This window comes from Leptidea sinapis, chromosome 41 (assembly GCF_905404315.1).
Source record: "Leptidea sinapis chromosome 41, ilLepSina1.1, whole genome shotgun sequence".
NCBI classification, from domain to species: Eukaryota; Metazoa; Arthropoda; class Insecta; order Lepidoptera; family Pieridae; genus Leptidea; species Leptidea sinapis.
This window is the reverse complement of record NC_066305.1, coordinates 8,085,778-8,108,165: the sequence shown is the minus strand read 5'-3', so window position 1 is coordinate 8,108,165 and position 22,388 is coordinate 8,085,778. Positions and strand designations below refer to the sequence as shown.

Below are 22,388 nucleotides of genomic sequence, written 5' to 3'. Positions count from 1 at the left end.
TTGGTTTTACTAGGGGACTCTCGACTACTGATGCAAGTGTTGAGCTAATGAAGAATATTTATGAGGCCTGGGAGGAATCACAGATTGCACTTGGTATCTTCTATGATTTATCTAAGGCTTTTGATTGTGTTCAACATTCAACGTTGGTCAAGAAGCTATGTCACTAAGGCGTGAAAGGATTTGCGCTCGATCTTCTGATCTCATATTTAAATAGTAGAACTCAGAAGGCCGATGCGAATGGCTGTAGGTCTCCTGGGACTCCTCTCGGAAAAGGGACTCTCAGGCAAGGGTCTATTATTGGACCATTCCTCTTCCTAATTTACATAAATTATCTACCTAGCTTTGTGCCTACATTGTATTTAAGCGCACTATTCTCATAAGTCGTGTGTCAACTGTCACTGTCCGAATTAAATCTGAACTGAATAAATGTTTTACATTACCACTTATCGACCAAGAATATTTTAAACAACTGGAGTAAAAGCGGCAATGTATAAATATAGCAGTCAAAGCTAGATCAAAGAAATGCCACTTATGAATGTCAAAAGTTATACTTTTTACCATTTATTTGATCGAAACTAGAATTACATTTATAACCATATTTTGGGAATATTAACTTTATTTATCGACACGTTACGTTTAATTTTCCTCGTGTGGCAAAAGAACTTGGAAAATCACTCACCAACTCGTAACTTACGGGATCATTTATCCTCTTATCATGCCTGATTAATGATGATACTCAAAAAACGTTTCAGCCTCTACATTGGCACCATTTTATCTTAAGTAGATATAAGAAGTTCTATCAATGGCATTTAGGTGGGATATGGAACATTTCTGAAATAATATTATAAATGATAAGGCACGCCATTTATGACTTACAAAGATTTCTTGAGTAGGTACTTATAAAATATAAGTATATAAGTATTCAAAAATGACTAAATTGTCTCGCAAAATATATACATTTTAATTCAGCTTCGTGCGTCCATTCTTCTCTGGTCTGAAGCATATATGAGTGGTCAAAAATAAATTTGTTTCATAGAGTATTCTCCATCAGCGTTAATTCGCGTTATCAAACGAATATAAACCAATTTTCAAAATATTTTTGTCGCTCCTAAGTGGTGACCTCGGAAACATGTTTTTCATTCCCTCCGAGTAGAAAGTACTACTAGTTTTAGGTAAGAAAAAGTCTACTTATTTCAAAAATTGATTTCAACAAATCAATTTTTCTGGCCCTACGGAAAGATAAAAATTAAATAAAATTCTTTTGAAAGCGTGAAACGCTATACGCATTCGGACATGACATGCCGGACAAACCTCTGTGGTTTTTGGCCTGTTATATAATAATAAATTGTAATTCTATTTTTCATAATAAAAACAAAAAAAAAAAAATAATATTTGCAGGAGTCACTGGGCGAATTATTATTCTGAAAAGTTCTGTTCTGGACAGCGAAACGTCGTTATAATTTTTTTTAACATTTACCAAAAATTAAACAAGTTGTTAACCCTTCAAAATCTATATCTATCTTATTTAATTTTAATAAAAACAAAATACGAAGTTAAATTAAAATATTTGTTGCGAAAGAGCTTGTATAATCTTCATTGATTTATGTAGGTCAGAAGGCATGGTCGATGGGTTCAATGACCGATCCCCTCTTTAAGCGAGAACTTACATTTGTACTACTGTACATTTTACTCTTGGCACACAGTTGTACATCACTTTTACCACAACTTTACGTGATCTAGAAAATAAGCTGTTCGAAAGTAACCTTGTCTTGGAAAGAATGTTAATGTTATGCCTAAATAGGTTTACATACAAGGGATAACCTATTTCAATATTCTTAACGCGATGTAAGCAATACTTAGAATAAACTGTTAAGGTTCATTAAGGATCAAATTGATTTGATCTAGTTTAGAATCAAATTGAAGAAATTCGATATCTTTGCTGGAATATCTACAAGATAAGCGTCAATTAATGGGTTAGATAAATTTAGTGCTTATATGCTTAAGAGAAAACCTTTAGATAATGCTTCATTTTCTCTTTAAGCTGATTAAATTTGACAGTTTCGTTAAATAAAAGAATTCGTTCAGTTGGCGTGTCGTTATTCAAATATTTTTGTCAAAATAAGATTTAAATTCACTTATTTAACGTCATAAACTACCGCCTATTCGAAAATAAATTTATGCTTCAGACCTTAGAATAACGAGCGCAAGAAACTCAGAGGGCTTCATATTTTTATTGTATAAAATTTCAATAAAATCTATTATTAAATAACATGAGGGTAGTCGCTCTATTTCCAATCTGTTTCCATTGTGACCGTTTTACAACAATGCTTTTAAATTTGGCAGCACATTTGCTTTGAACAATTTCTGGGATCATTATGTAAAAGCATAAAAATCTCCAACAAAAGTTTTACTAACTCTACGTCTTCGATTACCAATAGCAACGTTGTTATTATTGATCGATGCTCGACTTGCATAAAATAATATAACATTTCCTCATACAAATCATCCGCATTTATCATGAGAAGTGTTCGAAAGATACACCACCTCAAAATGGGTAACTCATAAGAATTACCTTGCGAATCTTGTGTATTATTTTCGCTTTCATTTGTTTTGAATCTACGGCGAACTGGTAATCGGTTACAATGATTCAAGTGGCTATTTGTAGTGGTACTGGTGACCAGTCGTGATAGGTCGCTTGTGAAAGTACGGTCAGGCGTAAATTGCCTTCATACAGTGCATTCATCGCATATTTGTGTTAATCCTTTGGCGCTTATCCACAGTAGGTCATACACATACTATTATATTACTTTCCTAACAGTAATGGTTCCTAATACAATATAAATATAGTGGTGTAGAATATACATAGCAAACGCTACCAGGCTCCTTTGTAAAGGATACCGGCTAGATGATGGGCGCCTATTTCTGCCGTATTACTATGTGTAAGCATTACTGTGTTTCGGTCTGAAGGCGCCGTAGCTAGTTAATTAATTACTGGGCAAATGAGCCTTAACATCTTGTGTCTCAAGATGACGAGCGCAATTTTAGTGACGCTCATATTTTTTGGGTTTTTCAAGAATCCTGAACTTCACTGTATTGTAATGGGTGTTTTGATTACCTTCACCTGAACGTCCTGCTCGTCTCGTCCCTTATTTTCAATAAAAAATATTTTTATTATTATTTTTTTATTTTAGATTTTAAATAAAATACTAGGTAGTTAAAGATAATTGAGAAGAGGTAAGCAGAACTTATTCGAAACAAGTTTTTTTCTATAAAACCATTATATTAAACCATCATATTACATTTAACTATTATTTATTAAAATTTCACTGGTTTTCTGTACTACGAAATAGATGATTTCTAAAACCTTAATATTATTATATTAATCATATTAAAGTTTTAGATAACGGGGCGTTTTGTATGTATGAACGATAGATAATAACAGAACAGAACACATAACAAGCCATGCGGGCTAAAGGAAACCTAAATCTAAACGTAGAAAATAGTTTTGGAGAACTATTTGTACATTAGCGAGAATATAAAGTCTTATTCATTTTATTTTGAATATATAGAGAGTATAAAATAAGAATGTGTTTCTAATAAATAAATATTGACTGTGAAAAAGCTTGTGATGCTGTTTTCGTTATTGTTTTTCAAAGTTTTATTTTATGCAGCTTATCAATTTTATGAATACAAAATCGAAAACTCTATCACTTAATTATTTTCACTTAAATTAAGAGGGTTCTCGTCTGAGGCTGAGTTCGATAAAGCGTACTTAGACTTCGCCCAGACTTTAGCTGACTGTAAGCTTTGCACTATCCTTGATTTCGTTTTAATAACCAATTTACAGCTAAAATTATGCTGAGTTAAGCTAAGGACAGACCAATGCAAAAGTCAAGTTTTCGTTTTATAACACCCAGTTAAGTTTTACGTAAGTAAAGTGTGAGAAGTCTAAGTAACTCGGATCTCAACTTTAGATTCGTACAAACCGCGCAGCATGAAAAATTATCGTAATAACATTCGCTTGTGCCGCAATAGACCCGTTGACTCTCACCCTGGAGCCCCCGGTTTTGTGTGTTTTCAAAGTCAAAGTCCAATAAAAAATAGGCATATAATAAGCGCTACTGAATCGTCACTATAAATATTTTTTTTTGTATGGGATAGAAGGACAGTCGAGCGTACGGGTCACCTGGTGTTAAGTGATCACCGCCGTCCACAATCTCTTGCAACACCAGAGGAATCACAAGAGCGTTGCCGGCCTTTAAGGAAGGTGTACGTGCTTTCTTTGAAGGAACCCATGTCGTATCGTCCGCGAAACACCGCAGAAGGAAGCTCATTCCACAGCTTTGTAGTACGTGGAAGAAAGCTCCTTGAAAACCGCACTGTGGAGGACCGCCACACATCCAGATGGTGAGGATGATATCCTAATTTGTGGCGTGTCGTGCGAAGGAGGAATTCGGCAGTAGGAATCAGGTTAAACAGCTCTTCGGAATTTCTTATAAATTACTGAATTTACCATATGTTCGTAAAAAGTTGGGCTCGTGAGAAGAACACTAAGAAACTCTACGGACACTATTTTCAATCAAATAGAGTATTTTACAATGGCTCTAATTTACATAAATTAGTTTGTAAGGTGCTGCATTCAATATATGAGTCGTGTTTAAGTAGTTAAGAATTAAATGCATAAATATAAATTATCGTATGTTGGATGCATCAATCATTAGAGCTTGAACTCATTGTTTGTGTAAGGATGCTTCGTGAACATGGTGGTCGTGATTACTGTCACAATTAGTATTTGCATCCTTCAATCATATGGGTTTTATAATTCATATGCTCGTTTATTCAGAGCTTTATAAGGTCTTTAACGCTTTTGTAATTCCTCTTATGCTAGAATAGAGTATGGGCTGCGGTGATAAAAAAAATCAAAGAGCATCTTTCAACCACGTTATTATGTAAAAACTCAGTAGACGGCAATCTCGGTCATTTAAGTAGCGGTTAGTACTTGTAATAATAGCAGACATAACAGATGCATAAGTTACAATTCAAGTTATTTCATAATGTAAATGATAAGACGTTATGTAAATAGTTAAGTCAAACCACAGCCGGTTGTTACTTTCGCTATAACTATACCTCTGCTCTAGCATTGGTGCGTTGCAGATCTTAAATGATGATAGAGAAAATAATTTGAAGAAGTGAAAACTTAACAATATGTTATGTTTTTAAAATGATAACCCTCACTTCTAGGAGTAATACACAAATAAAATTTGAAAAACAAAATTTTAGTAAGGGTTATCACCTTGTATTTAAGTAGTAAAGCATTTTGAGACTTACGTCATATACACTGATTTGCATCATAAACATGTTAAGCTTAATAATATATCTGTTTACATGACCACGAAGTTCCTTGTGGCTAGAAATGAACATATTTCAATAATTTATTATAAATTATTTTATTATATATTACAAAGTGACCCGCGCCCGCCCATTGTATGAATTGTCTTAAGTTATGAAATGTCATTAAGTGAATGAAATTTGTAATGCAAATATAAAGGTATTCCTAAGTTAAGAAAAGGGTTCCGGATAAGTAATCACCAACAACCATATGCTAAATCCTTCACCGACACACGCTGCATCTTATGGTATAAGTATTATTCCGATCGGTTCAGTAGTTTTCGCAGTAAGTATAAAAAGTAAAAACGGCTCTACATTTATTAGTATAGATTAAAAATTCAAACAACTGTCATTTTATAGTTTAAGCGTACCCTAATCTACCTCTTATTTTTTAGGATTCCGTAGCCAAACGGCATAAAACGGAACATCATGTCTGTCTGTCTTTCCTTCGACAACAAGATATGATCCCGAACTTAAGATATAATGTCTTATGTGCCTATAATAACACATTTGTAAGACACATCAAACAAAATTTTAATTCATTTAATCAGCCAAAATAAGGTCAGAAATAAGACCCCAATTAAAATCACAGTGATCCCTTGTACGTCGTCGTAGACCACATGCCTTGGAACGGATCTTGAGCAGTGTTATTAAATTCTGAGTATTCATACATAGGATATGACTGGCAGAAATCTTGTGCGTCATGCGCCGATCGCAAAACATCGCCCACTACTTAAGATCCACCAAGGGGCTTGAAGGAATGTTTACGGGTGGGTAATCAATAAATCGAACATTCACATATGAAATATGTATATGTGAAGTTGTCAGCTTGTATTTTTTTAATGCAAATAAGGGACGAGACGAGCAGGTCGTCCAGCTTATGGAAATTGATACGCCCTGCCCATTACAATGCAGTACCGCCTAGGATTCCTGAAAACCCCCAAAAATTCTGAGCGGCACTACAACTGCGCTTGTCATCTTGAGACAAAAGATTTTAAATTTCATTTGCCCAGTAATTTCACTAGCTACGGCGCCCTTTAGTAATGCTTACACATACTTATTCATGGTAGAAATAGGCACCGTTGTGGTACCCATAATCTAGCCGGCATCCTGTGCAAAGGAGCCTCCCACTGTATAGTCAATTATAACAAAAACTTGAATAACGAAAATAAAAATAGAAAAATTATTCCTTATGCTTGTTTCCAGGACTAACATTCTGACCATAAAAAACTTGTATTAAAATTTAACTGGCATTCTATACTATAATGTAATTGGCATCTTCTTCCACTTTAATTCAATTAAAATAAGAACGGGGTTGAATATTACTAACAATTATCGAACAAGAAACTTTATCACAAGTCATGCGGGCTTTAGAACAACCCAAATCTAATAATTTGGTTGCGTAGAGAAGTCGCTTCATTGTGTGTCTTCTACCGCATTTATCACGGGGAGTGTTCCGAAGAGCTGTTTAACCTGATTTCTGCCGCCGAATTCCACCTTCGCACGACACGCCACAAGTTAGGTTATTATCCCTACCATCTGGATGTGTGGCGGTCTTCCACAGTGCGGTTTTCAAGGAGCTTTCTTCCACGTACTACAAAACTGGAATGAACTTCCTTGTGCGGTGTTTCCGGGACGATACGAAAAGCGCGTACACCTTCCTTAAAGGCCGGCAACGCTCCTGTGATTCCTCTGGTGTTGCAAGAGATTGTGGGCGGCGGTAATCACTTAACAACAGGTGACCCGTACGCTCGTTTGTCCTCCTATTCCATAAAAAAAAAACGTTTGAATTATTTTTGGAGAATATTTAAGCACATTAATGTGCTTCTTAAAACAAACATACTGTTATGAAAAAATATATATGACAAAAAGAAGTATATTTATTTCCCATAGGTGACAATGACATAACAAAATATTGCAACACTTGGTAAACGTCATGTAGTTACATCAGTTGGTAAAGGGGTCGTAAATGTCAAATTTTTAATTAATCATATAACAGCTTAGCTCTACCAGTGGGAGGATACTTTGCACAGGAAGCCGGCTAGATTATGTATACTAACAACGGCGCCTATTTCTGCCGTGAGGCAGTAATGTATTAACATTACTGTGTTCCGGTCTGAAGGGCGCCGTAGCTAGTGAAATTACTGGGCAAATGAGACTTAACACCTTGTCTCAAGGTGTCGAACGCATTTGTAGTGCCGCTCACAATTATTGGGTTTTTCAAGAATCCTGAGCGGCATTGCATTGTAATGGGTAGGCCGTATCAATTACCATCAGCTGAACGTCCTACCGGTCTCGTCCCATATTTTCATAAAATTAAGCCTACTTAATATAATATTATACAATATTAGATGGTCTGCGCAGAACCATGCATCAGTATCCTCTGTATAATCTACTATACTATAGTAAGTGTTCTTTGTCGAAAAAGCTTTAATAAATTTCTTGAATTTATGCTCAGTGAGTCCTAGTATACTGTCTGGTGTTTTATTGTAAAATTGAATATATGAAGGAGCCCTTAACTCTAGCTAACTTGCTAATATTTGGATTAGTTCGTAAAGTGTATTCTACTGTTTAATCTAAGTCAGCGAGTTTCTGAGAGAAAGACAACATAATTTAATACAATGTAATTAAACAAACCGGAGTTGGTCGTCGCTACAGCTTCCGGTGTCACATCTCTGGTCTCACGTTACTTCAGACCCGAACCCTTTCTAAGCCTTAGTTGTGGTTTACTGAACAATGTAGACATCATCTCTTTGTGTCGGGTATGACATTAACCACAACTCCTTTATACAGGGTTGCCACTCTGTGTGTTGAGGGTCGTACTCTGAAATAGAGTATTGTGCTTTGTTTCATGAAGGTGCACTCTATGATCCATAACACTAACAGAGTACGCTGAAATATTTTTATTTTTTGAAAAAAAAACGACATTTTATTTAGGTACCAATCTAAATGTACTTGTTGGTGCCCAAAGCCACGAAAACTTGGGCGTTGCTGAAAGCCGCGATAAACAGTCACTCGAAAATATAATGTCATGCGAGCAGTTGTAGAACAACACTCTGAAATCAGACATAATCTATGTTTTCCAAAAAAAAAAAAAATTTTGGCAACTCTACCATTATAGTATGTAGTTATATTATTAAGGCCTGAATTGACTTTGGATACCGAAAATTCACTCTAGTTATAACCGTTTTTTACTAAATAAATATAACTAGCAGTTCCACAGAATATTATATTATATGGTATAAAAGGTCGGAATATTTTTAGTCACCAATTATTATAATTTAATAATTATTTTAACCTGTTTATGAGCAAGGTCAATGGCATGTATTAACGCCTTAATTTAAAAGATTTAACCAATCACTAGAGTATAAAAAATTCATGTTAACAAAATATAAGTTTTGTATTATATTATTCAAAAGCATCATATATTTTATGTGTAAAACAAATTGTGTGTAAGGACCGTATCTAAAATATTTAGATATATACGTTATCATTGTTTGATGCATTAGATAGAAGTTAAATAACAAATATATTAAAATGAACTAATTTACATTACTAAGTAATTTAATTTATACAAATAAGACTACAATAATAACTATTAATTATCATTTTCTTATCTAACACAAAGTATGAATAACATTACTAAACAACGGCGCGATTGCAAATTAAATTAAATTAGATTACTACATATAAAATAAATATTACAAAATCTTTGACATCATTGATTTGATTGTAGAAACACTTAAATTTAAAAAAGTAAGCTAACTTAAATCTGTTGAACAGATATAAATTTAATATAAATATTCTATATGACAAAATTATTTTAAAAATCTAAATATTATTTAATTGCGTATAGATTTCTCAAATGAAATAAAATTTAATTACAAAATGATAAGTGATGGATGAAATTCCGTTTCTTAGATTCGGTAACGTAATTGAACCTAACAATAGAGGTTACATATGTACAGATAAGTATTACTTATTATACGAAAAATTGGTTAATTTTAATATACAAAGCATTTTGCGATGTTATAACATCATAGTTACATGTAGGTATGCAATGTATTTATGTGTAAGACTTTCATTATATGTAAAACATTTAAGATTTTTTTATGAATGACGTCATCTTCACCATATACCAGTGGGAGACTGGTTAAGGTACCACAATGGTGCCTATTTCTGCCGTAAAGCAGTTATGTGTAAGCATTACTGTGTTTCGGTCTGAAGGGCACCGTAGCTAGTGAAATTACTGGGCAAATGAGACTTAACATCTTATGTCTCAAGGTGACATGCGCAGTTGTAGTGCCGCTCAGAATTTTTGGGTTTTTTAAGAATCCTGAGCGGCATTGCATTGTAATTGGTAGGGCGTAAGAAATACCATCAGCTGAACGTCCTGCTCGTCTCGTCCCTTATTTTCATAAAAAAAATCTGACGGATAAGCATAAAACTTAAGTCTCTTATTACAATCATTTTATTGACTGTTAATTTATAATTAAAAGTCTTTAGTAAAAGTGTATCAACGTGTTTCTCGTGCTCCCCTTAAGATGATATCTCTTGATCTGAGCTTTTAAAGTACCATGCTTGAGTAAATTATGTTCATCATGAAGGTATTTAAGCTAGGGCGGAAAAAATGAGGGGTCGTGAAATGTTAATGGTAGTAGCATTCATTAAATTGCTTTGTATTTAATTACATAGTGATTTTTAATGTTTTATGACTCATCCATTTATTCTCCATAAATTATATATCTATATAGATATAATGAAGTTATTCTAAAACTAAATTTATGTAGCTTGTGCAAGAAAGAGGTGTTTTACAATATAAATTATTAAGTATATTTTGTCACACTTTATTGTCATTTTTATTTTTTAGAAAATGTATATACAGTACGTAGATTCTGTCGATGAGTCTCTACCCACAACTAAAATATTTAATATGTATATCGTTGTCTTTCACCCATAGTAATAGGTAGCTATGCCTAGTTTGAGCAAGATAATTTGCGTCAAAGTGTGTCAATATTATTATCATTATTATAAATAGAAAAAAATTTACACAAATGTTTGGGAATCTCCGATCTAGACGGTTCTTTTCTAGCACAAGCTGACCCGACAGACGCTGTTCTGTCAAGAGAAAAAAAATAATGTAAGTATTCGGGAATAATGTAGTCTAAAGCCATCCGAAATGTGTAATCAAAGCTAATGAGTTAAAAATGAAACAAGGACGTTTTTATGAATGATTTTATAATATTATGTAGTAATAAAATGACGAGGATTAATATAGTATTTATGTAAACAGATTCTACATTACCGCTTTATAATTGCAATTATTTAAAGTAATTGATATGGATATTACATGTTATCCTTGAGAGATACACATAAGCCCTCGTGGACTTTACTATAGATCTATATAATGATACAAAATTCCACAATTATACAATATTTTGTTATATCTAAAAGCTTTTAGAGAGCGTTTTCGTTGAAAGCTCAAAGCCCAGACGGCTTATTTTTTTCCGACATTTCCAAGAAATATAGTTAATATATACGCAAATGTAGACAAAAACTTATCAAATATACTAAAATCTTCCTCGAGAACATGAAAATCGGTGCAGTAGTTTTTGAGTTCAGATAGACAGACAGACTCGGCGGATGACTTTGTTTTATAATATGTACTGATGAGTGATATTAACGTTTTACTCAAGTCTGAAATTATCTTCACTTTCAGACAAAGAAGCCGGTCCTACGAGTCCGATGACGAAGAGAGAGGCGCTTGCGAGTGGTGCGAGTATGCTCTGGTGATCACCTTGGCCACCATCTTGCTGATTGGTGTGTCAGCACTTACCGTGTTCTGGGTGATCTTCTACAGAGAGGGCTATGGCTGGGCTGACGACCTCCCGGAGAAGCAGTTCAATCTGCACCCGACACTTATGATCGGTGGCTTTGTTACATTCAGCGGATTCTGTGAGTTTGATTAATAATTTGCTATTGATTTCCGAGAGTCAATTGCCGTTGCAATTTTCCCGAACCGAACGTAAGTTGTACTTACGGATCCTCAAACTTAGAGCATTTTATTTGGAGGGGGTGGCTATTTGACTCGTCCTAATGATTCTTAGTAACACCGCGTCCAGAATGTGTTGTGTAGCTCGTCGTCAAGCCCTACCGCCTTTACGAACCGCAGTATCTTCTTGACGCGAGTTTTTCGAACAAAACTTGGGAGCAGGATGTATCTTAGTGGGCCGCAATTGCAGAGAACTCGAAGAGGCGTTTCATCGACCTCAAAACAAATATAGAAGAGCTAAGAGCATAGTCCCACACACAGTACAGCACAGTCCCAGGCTGGTAACGCAACTCTTCAGCCCTGGTGTTACGGATGTCCATGGGCGGTTGATTCACACTTCCCATCAGCCTCTTATATAAAAGAAAATATATATCTACAAAAAAATACATCTTATCGATATAAACAGTTTTGATTTCATTTCATTTTACGGCGATAAAATCTGAATTCTGACAACACATGTCCATTTTAAACATTGGAACAAAGTTCCTTAATTTTTATTTTTTATTTTCAGCGGTCCTCTTGTACCGTATCTGCCGCTGCTTCCGTCGTATCTACGTGAAGCTTCTCCACGCGATATTCCACGCGCTGGCTTTCCCCTGCATCGTCATAGGTTTCCTGGCCGTGTTCGACTTCCACAACAAGAAGGGAATTAACAACTTTTATTCCTTGCATAGCTGGATCGGTTTTGTTGCTATGGGATTATTTGGACTGCAGGTACTACAAAATTTAATTATTTGTATGAATTTATTTAAAGTGAAGTCATTTTATTGTGAAGTTATTATTATTGTTCTTATAATGAATGGAATGAGGATCATACCAACCGGAAGATGTCCACTGCTGGACAAAGGCCTCCCCTAAAGATATCCACGACGATTGGTCCTGCGCTGCCCTCATCCAACGTATCCCGGCGATCTTGACCAGATCATCGGTCCATATTGCGGGGAGCCTACCAACACTGCGCCTTACTTAGGTCAAGAATAGATTCTTACGTTTAATTGAATGTGTTAATATTATTTTCAGTATGCAGTAGGCTTCTTTAGTTTCCTGTTGCTCCTGATATGCAGCAAAGGGACAGCTTCCTTCCGTGCTTCGCTGGTTCCAATCCATGCTGCCTTTGGTATCCTGACCTTCGTGCTCGGGGCATGCGCCTGCCTCACTGGACTTACCGAAAAAGCTTTATTCACCCTTGGGTACGTTCAAATTTTATTAAAACAATTCTTAGCAAGTAATGTTTTGGGAGATTCAATGCAGTACTTTCGCATGTTTACAAATCTTGCAGGTTTAACTTTAGCAAAAAGGTTGGGATAGCTTCTGTTAAAGATCTTCGCATATTTTTATCCTTTCGTATAAATTATGATTAATATTTATAATTTCATAGTAAAGTTATTGTTTGAATACATGAATTATCTTAGTGTATTTTGGAGGAAAAAACTCGCATAAACCTTATTGCTTGTAATTCTTTACAAGCCTATTTTATTTGGTAAGCTATCATGGGTTTTTGAAACACGCAAATTGGAAGATATAGGTATTATCTTAAATTTTCATTTTGGAGAATGCAGAAGATTTCCAAACCTATTTAACTATAACAGGGTAATTCAGGCTGGAATTTTCTAAAATAGGTTTATTAACAATTAATTTTAGATATTTCGTTTCTAATATAGTAATAACTAACCTTTTTAGTGTGAGATTTCAGAGTGAAATCTTTTTTCACATGACAGCAAGTATTAATAATAATAATATGTTTTAGTAACTCTACATGTGGAGAGTTCAGGTACATTAGTTTCTCGATAAATCGTAGTTAATGATATCGTATCGTCTGCCATGCTCTGTTCTTGTTTATGCATGTTTTATGTATTGTGTATGTTTGCACTATCATTGCATTTTTGGTTTGAATTATTTAATATGCTGCAACCGTGTTTTTGTTATTATTGTAAACAAGAAGTATTTATAAAATCATTTATGATTCATATAAAGTTGCTATTAGATTTTCATTATTTCGACACATCACTTATTTACCTTATTCTAAGTGAACAAATTACACGAGATTATTACTTTTTTATGAAAGAGGAGGACAAACGAGCGTACGAGTCACCTTATGTTAAGTGATCACTGCCGCCCACATTCTCTTGCAACACCAGAGGAGTCGGGATCGACATTGCAGCGTTCCCGGCCTTTTAGAAACGTGTACACGCTATTTTTAAGTTTATTCGGACACTAGTCCATGATTTCCCGATAGAGACCTGTATGGCCTACGTATACGGCATCACCAGTACTATCGTATGCTTAGCAATGTATGTTGGAGGCGTCCAACATATCATTGATATGCAGAATAAACAATGGGGGAGATTGCACACAGCCTTGGGGAACTCCAGCGTTCGGGCTTCGGGTTCCAGCAATAACCGTCGACAACGACCTGTATGCTGCGCCCAGTGAGCTGGAAGTCCATTTGCATAAACTCTCGGAAAGCCCAAATGATGGAAGTTTTGAGAGAAGCGCCTTGTGCCATACATGATCGAAGGCCTTCGCTATATCCAGGCAAACTGCCAAGCCTTCTCTCTTCTTATTTTGAAGAGCAGGGAGGTCATATATAGGCCTATAGTTAGCCGGATCCCAACTGTCTCCTTTTTTTTGGATCGGATGGACAAGGGTTGTCTTCCATGAGTCCGGGACTATGCCTTTTGAATATGAGTGCTGGATTAAACGCATTAACACTAGCATCTAAGTCTAAGCATGATGGGAGAAATGCCATCCAGCCCGCTCGAATTCTTTAAATCCAACGAAAACGGAACTTGCCGAACAGTTTTCTGTCTGAACTGTATTTCAGGCATATAGCTCTTTCTTGTTTAAGTTATTATATAACTAAATTGTTTAAAATTAATCTGAGTGATATTGATACCTACTTCTTGTTTACAATTCCATTAGATTCGCATTATTAGCTTGTATTTGAATGATATCCACAGCGCCGAGCGGTACAGTGGCTTACCAGATGAAGGCGTCGTTATCAACGTCATTGGTGTCACTACAGTCGCCATCACCATCATTGTCATGTACATCCTATCCAGAGATAGGTTCAAATCTCAGACAAGCGATAGAAGAATATCTGTTGAACTCTAAGATACATACGTCGATAGAATCATTGGTGAGATCGCAAGCGAAACGAGTTTTGTGATTACAATTTGCTGAAACTGTTTCAGATTTTACTGTAAATTGTTACAACAATTTACATAAAAATTATAGTATTTAAAAGCATTAGTGTAATTCTAATGATAGAAATAGTTTGAATCATCATTTAAGTATTAAATATAACTAAATTATTTATGTAAGTTCAAAAGTATTGAGGCTTTGTATTTTGAATTAGTTTTATCTACATAATATGGACTGTATCAGACCATTTTTATACAGCGTGGATCTATACTATAGGCGATACTAAGTTTAGTTTTACACTTAACCGTAAATTGTAATCATGCAAAGAATACATAATTCACCTAATCAATCTTTCGGTCTAAATGGCGCCGTATAAAGTGATATTACTGGGCAAATGAGACTTACCATCTTTTGTCTCAAGGTGACGAGCGCAGTTGTAGTGCCGCTCAGAATTTTTGGGGTTTTTCAAGAATCCTGAGTGGCAATTAATTGTAATGGGCAGGGCGTATCCATTACCATCAGCTGAACGTCCTGCTCGTCTCGTACCTTATTATCATAAAAAATATACAAATTTTCATAATATCATTTTGGAACAGCCGTAATCTAGTTTCATTTCATAGACATTAATTTAATTTATATATTTTAATTTTTATATTCATTTGTTATTACGGTTAAGTAATTCTATCTGTATGTTTATTTTATGTCGCTATTGTAGTAACACGCTGTATATTTACTAGTTGCCTGAAGTTGTTTTTTTAAGAATTGCATATGCATCATGAAATAAAGTTAATTATTGAAAAGGAAGCTATTTTTCTTATTCGTTTTATGTATATACTGTTAATAATAATATAATATATTATAAGATCATTTTTTGCTAAACTATTGCATGCTTTTGTGATGTTTGCTTTTCCATAATGCTTTTATGTGTTATTATATGTATGTAGGACAGTAAAATTAACAGCCAGATTTCAATTGGTACTGTTGGTCATATAGTTATGACGAGTATGTTGGCATTTAGGAGTTAAGTAGCCGGTTGCTCAAATAATTTGCGTCGTGTTAATAATATTAAAAGGAATTTTCTGTTCTGCTGTACCTTAAAAAGTTACTACATATTATTTATTTAAATAATAAAATTTTACAAGATTAAAACTTGTTTAATCGTATCTGTATTTTACATAAGTTTTTTACAGTCCTCCTAAAAATGTGAGCCTGCAAATGTCGGGTTAAATTAATAATAATAACAATGTAACCTTTACGTAATAATGTAAATACAGCAACTATAACACGCGTTTAAGCAATTTAAAAGGTATTTTATTTAAATAAATGTGTAAAACTCGCGTTAAACACAGATACTAACTACATATCTAGCCAGCCATATAGTTTGTAAACGCTTACTTGTATATTTACATTTATATTTAACTTAAATTGTTTTCTCGAAAAGTTAAATGTAAATTATTCTGAGAAACAAATTCCTTAACAGTTTATTATTTAGTAATTGGATTTTTTTAAAGTTAACAATAGCGTGCTGAGTTGATTACTTACATAGGTACACTTGCCTGGATGACTTAGATACAAGATGTCTGCATGATCGTTTTTATAGTCTTAATTAATGCTTATTACTAACTTTGTAATCATGCAGAACAAAACTTCTATTCTATATGCATAAAAACTCCTTGATCGAGAAGAGTATTACAAAAATGATTGTCCTTAATAAATTATTAGATAAATGTATTTATTATGTTTCTTCTCTAAATCAAACTATCTATCCTTGAACAACTGGAGGTCATGGACAAGCCCACTATTTTCCGCTCGAGATGCGTCACAAGACATTTGCTTTGTATTTTAAAATGTTTTTGCCTTTGTAAAACTTGTATCAATGTTTATTTAACTAGATGGACGGTTGTTTTTCTAATGACATGAAAACACCAAAATTACCGCCTTTATTAAAAAATTACCGCCTTAACCTATTTATATGTACATATAAAGAATAACTGTTACAGCTGACACTTAACAACTAAAAATTATCTGATATTTAATATGTGTGTAATAATGTAACAATTATTCAATTGGTTTTACCCACTATTGCCTCGCACCGCCATTATTACTCGGGTATTATCCCCCATTCCAATACTTTGGTCACAAACTGGTAAGATACTATTTTTCAATGCAATGAATTACAAACGACAGTTAGTATATAGGTACCTTCAAAAAAGCACGTAGGTACGTGCTAAAAGACAGGCAGGGGCCGGATTTTGGGACGGACAAGCGGGGCAAGAGCCCCGGGGCCTCCACAAAAGAGGGCCCCCCACAATAGAAACTTGAAAAATAAAATTCAAAATCAGACTAGTAATCAACTTTTCCTTTGATACTTTTTTCGCGTTTTACTTTTAAGTACCTACAGTACTTTGTACAAATATTATTATTATATTTAATATAATTTTAGATAATTCATTTAGCTGATTATGCTTAAGTATAATATGATTGTTAGATAATCAAACAATCTGTTCTTGGTTACACAATTAATTATTTATTCGAAGACACGACCGAAAAAAACAAAATTTTTCCTTGGAAAATAATTCGAGGTGACCACTCCTTTGTTGCCCCGTTGCCTCCAGACCTCTAAATCCAGCTGCTGTAATACCTGTTGTGTTCACTTACCTTTAGCTACTCCATTTGCTCTATAGTTCTCCTGTTCCATAAAAACGAAACTAAACTATTACAAATAATACCGGCACAAAGTTTTCTTTTGGTTAATACTGGCAATGCGATGCGATAGTGTCATGTTCCAAACGCCGTCAATCAGCTGTTGTATATTAACTAACTCGGGGCATGCGGTATACAGGAGCGAAACTTACTCCACGCTGCCGACTGAAGGTATCGTGATGAACGCCATCGGAGTCTCCATCGTGGCAGTCGTTATCGTGGTACTCTACACTGTCCGCGGCACTGGAGGATATCGTCTGCGGAAAGTCGCCCAGAACCCGAGCTAAATGCACACGCAATCAAATGTCGTTTTCAAATTCAGTTATCATTTGAGTTATTGTTTAATCTTAACCTTACATCATTTATACGTCTAGGTAGACTATGACGAATGAAAACGTCGAAAAAATTTAAGTTTACCCCTATTTTGAGCAAAACACTAACACAAAGTGACATGCAAATCATGAGTGTAAGACGTAGCTTGTCAAGCACGCTAAAGTAAAAAACCTGGCCTGTTCCCATCGGTTGTTCAGCAACAACAGGCTCTATCAAGACGTATAAATTATCTAAGATTTCAAACATTGAGCTGTTGAATTCAGGCCATTATATAAAACGACTCACAAACCTACTAAATATTACTTCCATAGTTAGAATGGCCTACGTCATATTTCCCAATATGATCCTATATTTCCTACGTCATGTTTTTGTTATAGCCCAAGAGGGCTTGTGTCTATCATGGTTATGATACCATTGATATTTTAAAATTTAATTCAAATTTGTCAGTTTCTAGACACACCTATTAAAATTAATTGTTGGTGTGCAGATCAGTATTATGTTTTAAACAATTTATCTAAACCCGATATGTTATAAATTGAAACGTTAACCGCTGAATGTTTAGTGTAGAACGAACGTTTTATTGTTTTGAAATTGTCTAAAGGTTGTGCGTTACATATTATTCTAAAGTTTTAGAGTTGTTTTATAATTGATTCACTTTGTGTATTCTTTGCGGCTTAGAATATATTTTCAACTTTAAAGATATAAAATTTTACAACTCTACATGCTAAAATTATGTATACAATTTCATGTTTCTACATCTACCCTCAAAAATTTTGATTGTACTTTTAGTATACTCTATCTAAAACAAATAGGAACGATTTATAGTTTCCGAAATATTGGAAGAGCGGGATCAATTACCGCTGTGAGTTCTGTAACTACACTCAATCATCCTAGTGAGGTCGCAGTGCAGGTCGAGTGAAAATTATTGTCCCTTTTTAAACTACTCGCTTGACTTGATTGAAAGATGTTCTTCTAGGTATGTTGTAGTGATTTGACATGGATTTAGTTCTAAGTATTATTTCTTCGTTTTGGTCAAAACTGCCTATTTCAACAGTCAACTATATAGGTCATATTATTTATGTATCTTTATAACTAATTATAGATATAATGTGATGTATATAATTTTAATTATATGTGAGAGTGCGATAATTCGATATGTAGCATGTAGTTTGTGACGAATCTGTAGTGATTATCGAAATGCATAGATGTATGATAAACATAGCAACAATGTGTACTGTGGTGTTATTATGTTATATGTGAGTATTATAAGGCATTTAAACATTCAAAATACCCGTTAAATATGAGCAAAATTTTCGGCCAGACATTTCGTATTGTTGAGGCTAAGATTTGAACTTTCACGAAATATATCTCATTAAAATCTGTAGTATGTTTCAACAATAGCTTCTATGACTGATATCCAATTACTACGGCTTAAAAGCCATACAATATCCTGGTTTGTATTAAGGGTAGGTTAATTAATTGTGTCCTAGTAATAATTGGATGTGAACGAAATAAAAACGACGCGGTTATTGTAATAAGAAAACGATATATATAGCCATGCGGTATAAGGTTTGTTGAAAACAGAACATTAGAAACAAGTTTTTGTTCTATAATTAAAGCCATCAACTTTTATCCAAAAGATGAATTAATAACCTGTAATTGAAGTGTTCAAGTTGCCAAATTCATGTAACTTAGAGTAATATTTAATGGAATAAAATAACGTATGTATGTAGCATGTTAAATATTAGGTTATTATGGTGTAATGCTCAATGGGTATGCGCGAATACAAGATCGCGTTTCTTATAGAAGTGTTTGCTATAATTTAAAATGTTAGGTACGTTTTAATCATTTCTGATAACGCATTCCATTGTGGTTTTACTGTGTAGCATAAAATTTTTAATACCGTACAAATATAACTTTAGAATAAATTTATCTTTCAATGTTTTTTGCGAAACAGATATTAATTATACTATACCTTAAAATTTTTTAAATATTTACAACCATTGTTTTGGATCCCTTCGCAACATCGGGGCCAATATTTTGAAATATTTAGAAAGACATTATTTTGTTTGTATTTTCCAATGTTTAGGATTGTTTTACAATAGACATAAGGTACCTGCTTGTTAAGATAAAATAGCAATTAATTCTAATAATATTATTATTTATCATTGTAATGAGTCTGTAGTTGTTACAAATGTAAAGTTTTGAATTTCCATTATATTATCTTAACTCGGAATATATAATTTTTGTGAATTAGCTATGTTTATTACATTTATATACATTTCTAATTGGTTAGTATGAATTTTATTACTGTTTTACAATTTTAAAAATATTTATACGCATCATATGTGGTAAGTACATTAAAATACATGTATGAATAATGTTGTTTTATTTTAAAACTACCCACCACTTTCGATTCTGCAACAAATTGTCGTTTACTGCCTGCGTCACAAACTTAGATACTAATTTGATCATATTATGGATGGATGATGTTCGTTTGACAACTTCTATAGCTCGGTGGTTAGTGACATTGCCTACTAAGTTAGAGGTCCCGGGTTCGAATCCCGACAGGTACATACATTGGTATGATGAATATGGATGTTTGTTTCCGTGTCATGGATAATTATATGTATGTTAAAATATTGACACGGGAGTGGGTCAGGGATTGGAAATAATACTCCGCTTATAGGAATGAGTCTTTATTTGCGTTCACTTTTTCTGAACTTGCACTTCGCCGGTCTGCCGCTGTTCCTCTTGTGGGCGGCAGTACCTTCAACGCGTCACACCGCACCGAACACTAAGTCTCTTCTATCTTCTTCCTCTTGGAACACTTCCACTTTTCACTACTTCTTTTTTTTCTTTTTCTTCTTCTTTACACTTTCGAGTCAGAACTAGAACTGCCGTAGGCCACGCTTAGTACGGCTTATATACCCCCGGATCCGTTCTATTTTCAAAATGATTCTCCCATTCCATCTTTAAATTTAAATTGTACTAGAAATTTTTTTTAACTATTTTTATCCTGCTTACACATTTTCCATCCCTTTTTTTCTGTTCGATTTGATCCTGAACTTACTAGAAATTTCCTTTAACTTTACAAAACCCAAAAAAATCCATACGGGTCTACAGCGTCTAAAGTAAACACTTTTCTGCTGAGCTACAAGTATTGCTGACGGAGCTGTTGAAATTAACAATGTCTTGAAGTTTGACAACTCTCGTCATATACTTCGAAGGGTTGCTACGCAACACTGCCCCCTCCCAAGACATGATCGTCCCGATCATCGTTGCTTCCGTAGTACTTAGCCACCCGATCGACATGTACGATTTTCGGGGGACTTCGAGGGGTACGCTGGATCCTGAGAGTCACATCCTTGTGATTACTTTATATGGTCCCTCCCAACTTAGTTGGAGCTTCGGAGACTTCCCCTTTCGCCTTACAGGATTGTGTAAGCAAATCAGGGTTCCCTCTTCAAAACTAGGAATATTAGCTTTTCGATCGTAGCGGGTCTTCATCCGTTCACTTGCCTTAAGCCCAGTTGTTCTAATTTCCTCGTAGATGTCAACCATCTTTTTCCGTAACTCATCCACATATTCTGTTATACATTTCGGAGTATCCGGTGGACAGCCTGAGAGTAAATCAGCTGGCAATTTCAATTCCCTTCCAAAATTGGCGTACGCAGGAGTCACCGTTGTTGTCTCGTGTATTGCGCTTCTATACGACATAAGAAACAGTGGAATGTACTCATCCCAGTTATCCTGATGACTGTCCACTACTTTTGCCAGATGTCGCTCCAATGTTTGGTTAAACCTCTCCACCATCCCGTCCGACTGTGGATGATATGGCGTAGTTCTAGTGTTATGGATTCCCAAGATCTTGCAAACTTCTTGAAATACTTGTGACTCGAAGTTCCACCCTTGGTCACTGTGCAACTCCAAAGGCACACCGAATCTGCAGAAAACTTCATTCACCAGCTTCGTCGCAACGGTAACTGCTTCTTGATTCGGTAGAGCAAATGCTTCCGGCCACTTCGTGAAATAATCCATCACCACCATTATGTAACGGCTTCCAGCTTTGGTGACTGGAAACGGTCCGGCTACTCTCTCCCACGGAGCCCCAACATTATACAACTTCATAGCTCCTCTGCTCCGGGTTTGAGGTCCTTTGACAGCTGCACAACTCTTGCATTTACGGCACCAGTCTTCCACATCATCACGGCAATGCAACCAGTAAAATCGTTCTTTAATTTTTATGAGAGTTCTTCTTATTCCCAAATGTCCACCTGAAGAACCATCGTGATAAGCTCTCAGGATCTCGTTCACCTTCTCCCTGGGAACGACCAGTTGCAGATGGCAATCCTTTCCTTGCGGGGTTTCCCATTTCCGGCAGAGCAACCCGTCATGCATCACCAAACTATTCCATTGTGCCCAGAGACTCTTGGTAGCCGTACTGTGTCTAGCCACTTCAGACCATTTTGGTTTAAGTGATCCACTTGCTAGTCAATGTAAAAGTGGTTGAAGATCCTTATCATTTTCCTGAGCTCTCCTCATTGCATCGTTGCTCCAGTTCCCATCGATCGAATCTGTTCTGATCAGTCGGATTATTGGATTTTCTTTCTCCTCCTGACGAATGCAATGTTTGCATTCCGTCGGACAAGGTCTTCTAGATAAAGCATCTGCGTTTCCATGAGTTTTTCCTCCTCGATGTTCGATTTCAAAGTCATACTCTTGAAGTTGCTCAATCCATCTGGCCACTTGTCCTTCCGGATTCTTG

At 35.0% G+C, this 22,388-nt stretch overlaps 1 protein-coding gene across 5 annotated transcripts in view; it reads left to right on the top strand.

Annotated features, from left to right (window-relative positions):
* The window catches only part of LOC126976479 (plasma membrane ascorbate-dependent reductase CYBRD1-like), a 108,533-nt gene extending 88,532 nt beyond the window's left edge, over positions 1-20,001 (top strand). For 3 of the 5 annotated variants that reach the window (XM_050824830.1, XM_050824834.1, XM_050824833.1), the window contains 5 exons: positions 11,108-11,343; positions 11,952-12,154; positions 12,461-12,630; positions 13,188-13,211; positions 17,427-20,001. In XM_050824830.1, coding sequence (XP_050680787.1) covers positions 11,108-11,343; positions 11,952-12,154; positions 12,461-12,630; positions 13,188-13,211; positions 17,427-17,574 — 781 coding nt within the window. In that variant the 3' untranslated portion in view covers positions 17,575-20,001. Of the gene's footprint in view, positions 1-11,107; positions 11,344-11,951; positions 12,155-12,460; positions 12,631-13,187; positions 13,212-14,400; positions 15,389-17,426 lie in introns of those variants that run through there. The other 2 variants (XM_050824832.1, XM_050824831.1) reach the window with 2 other exon arrangements.
* The last annotated feature ends 2,387 nt before the right edge of the window (positions 20,002-22,388 follow it).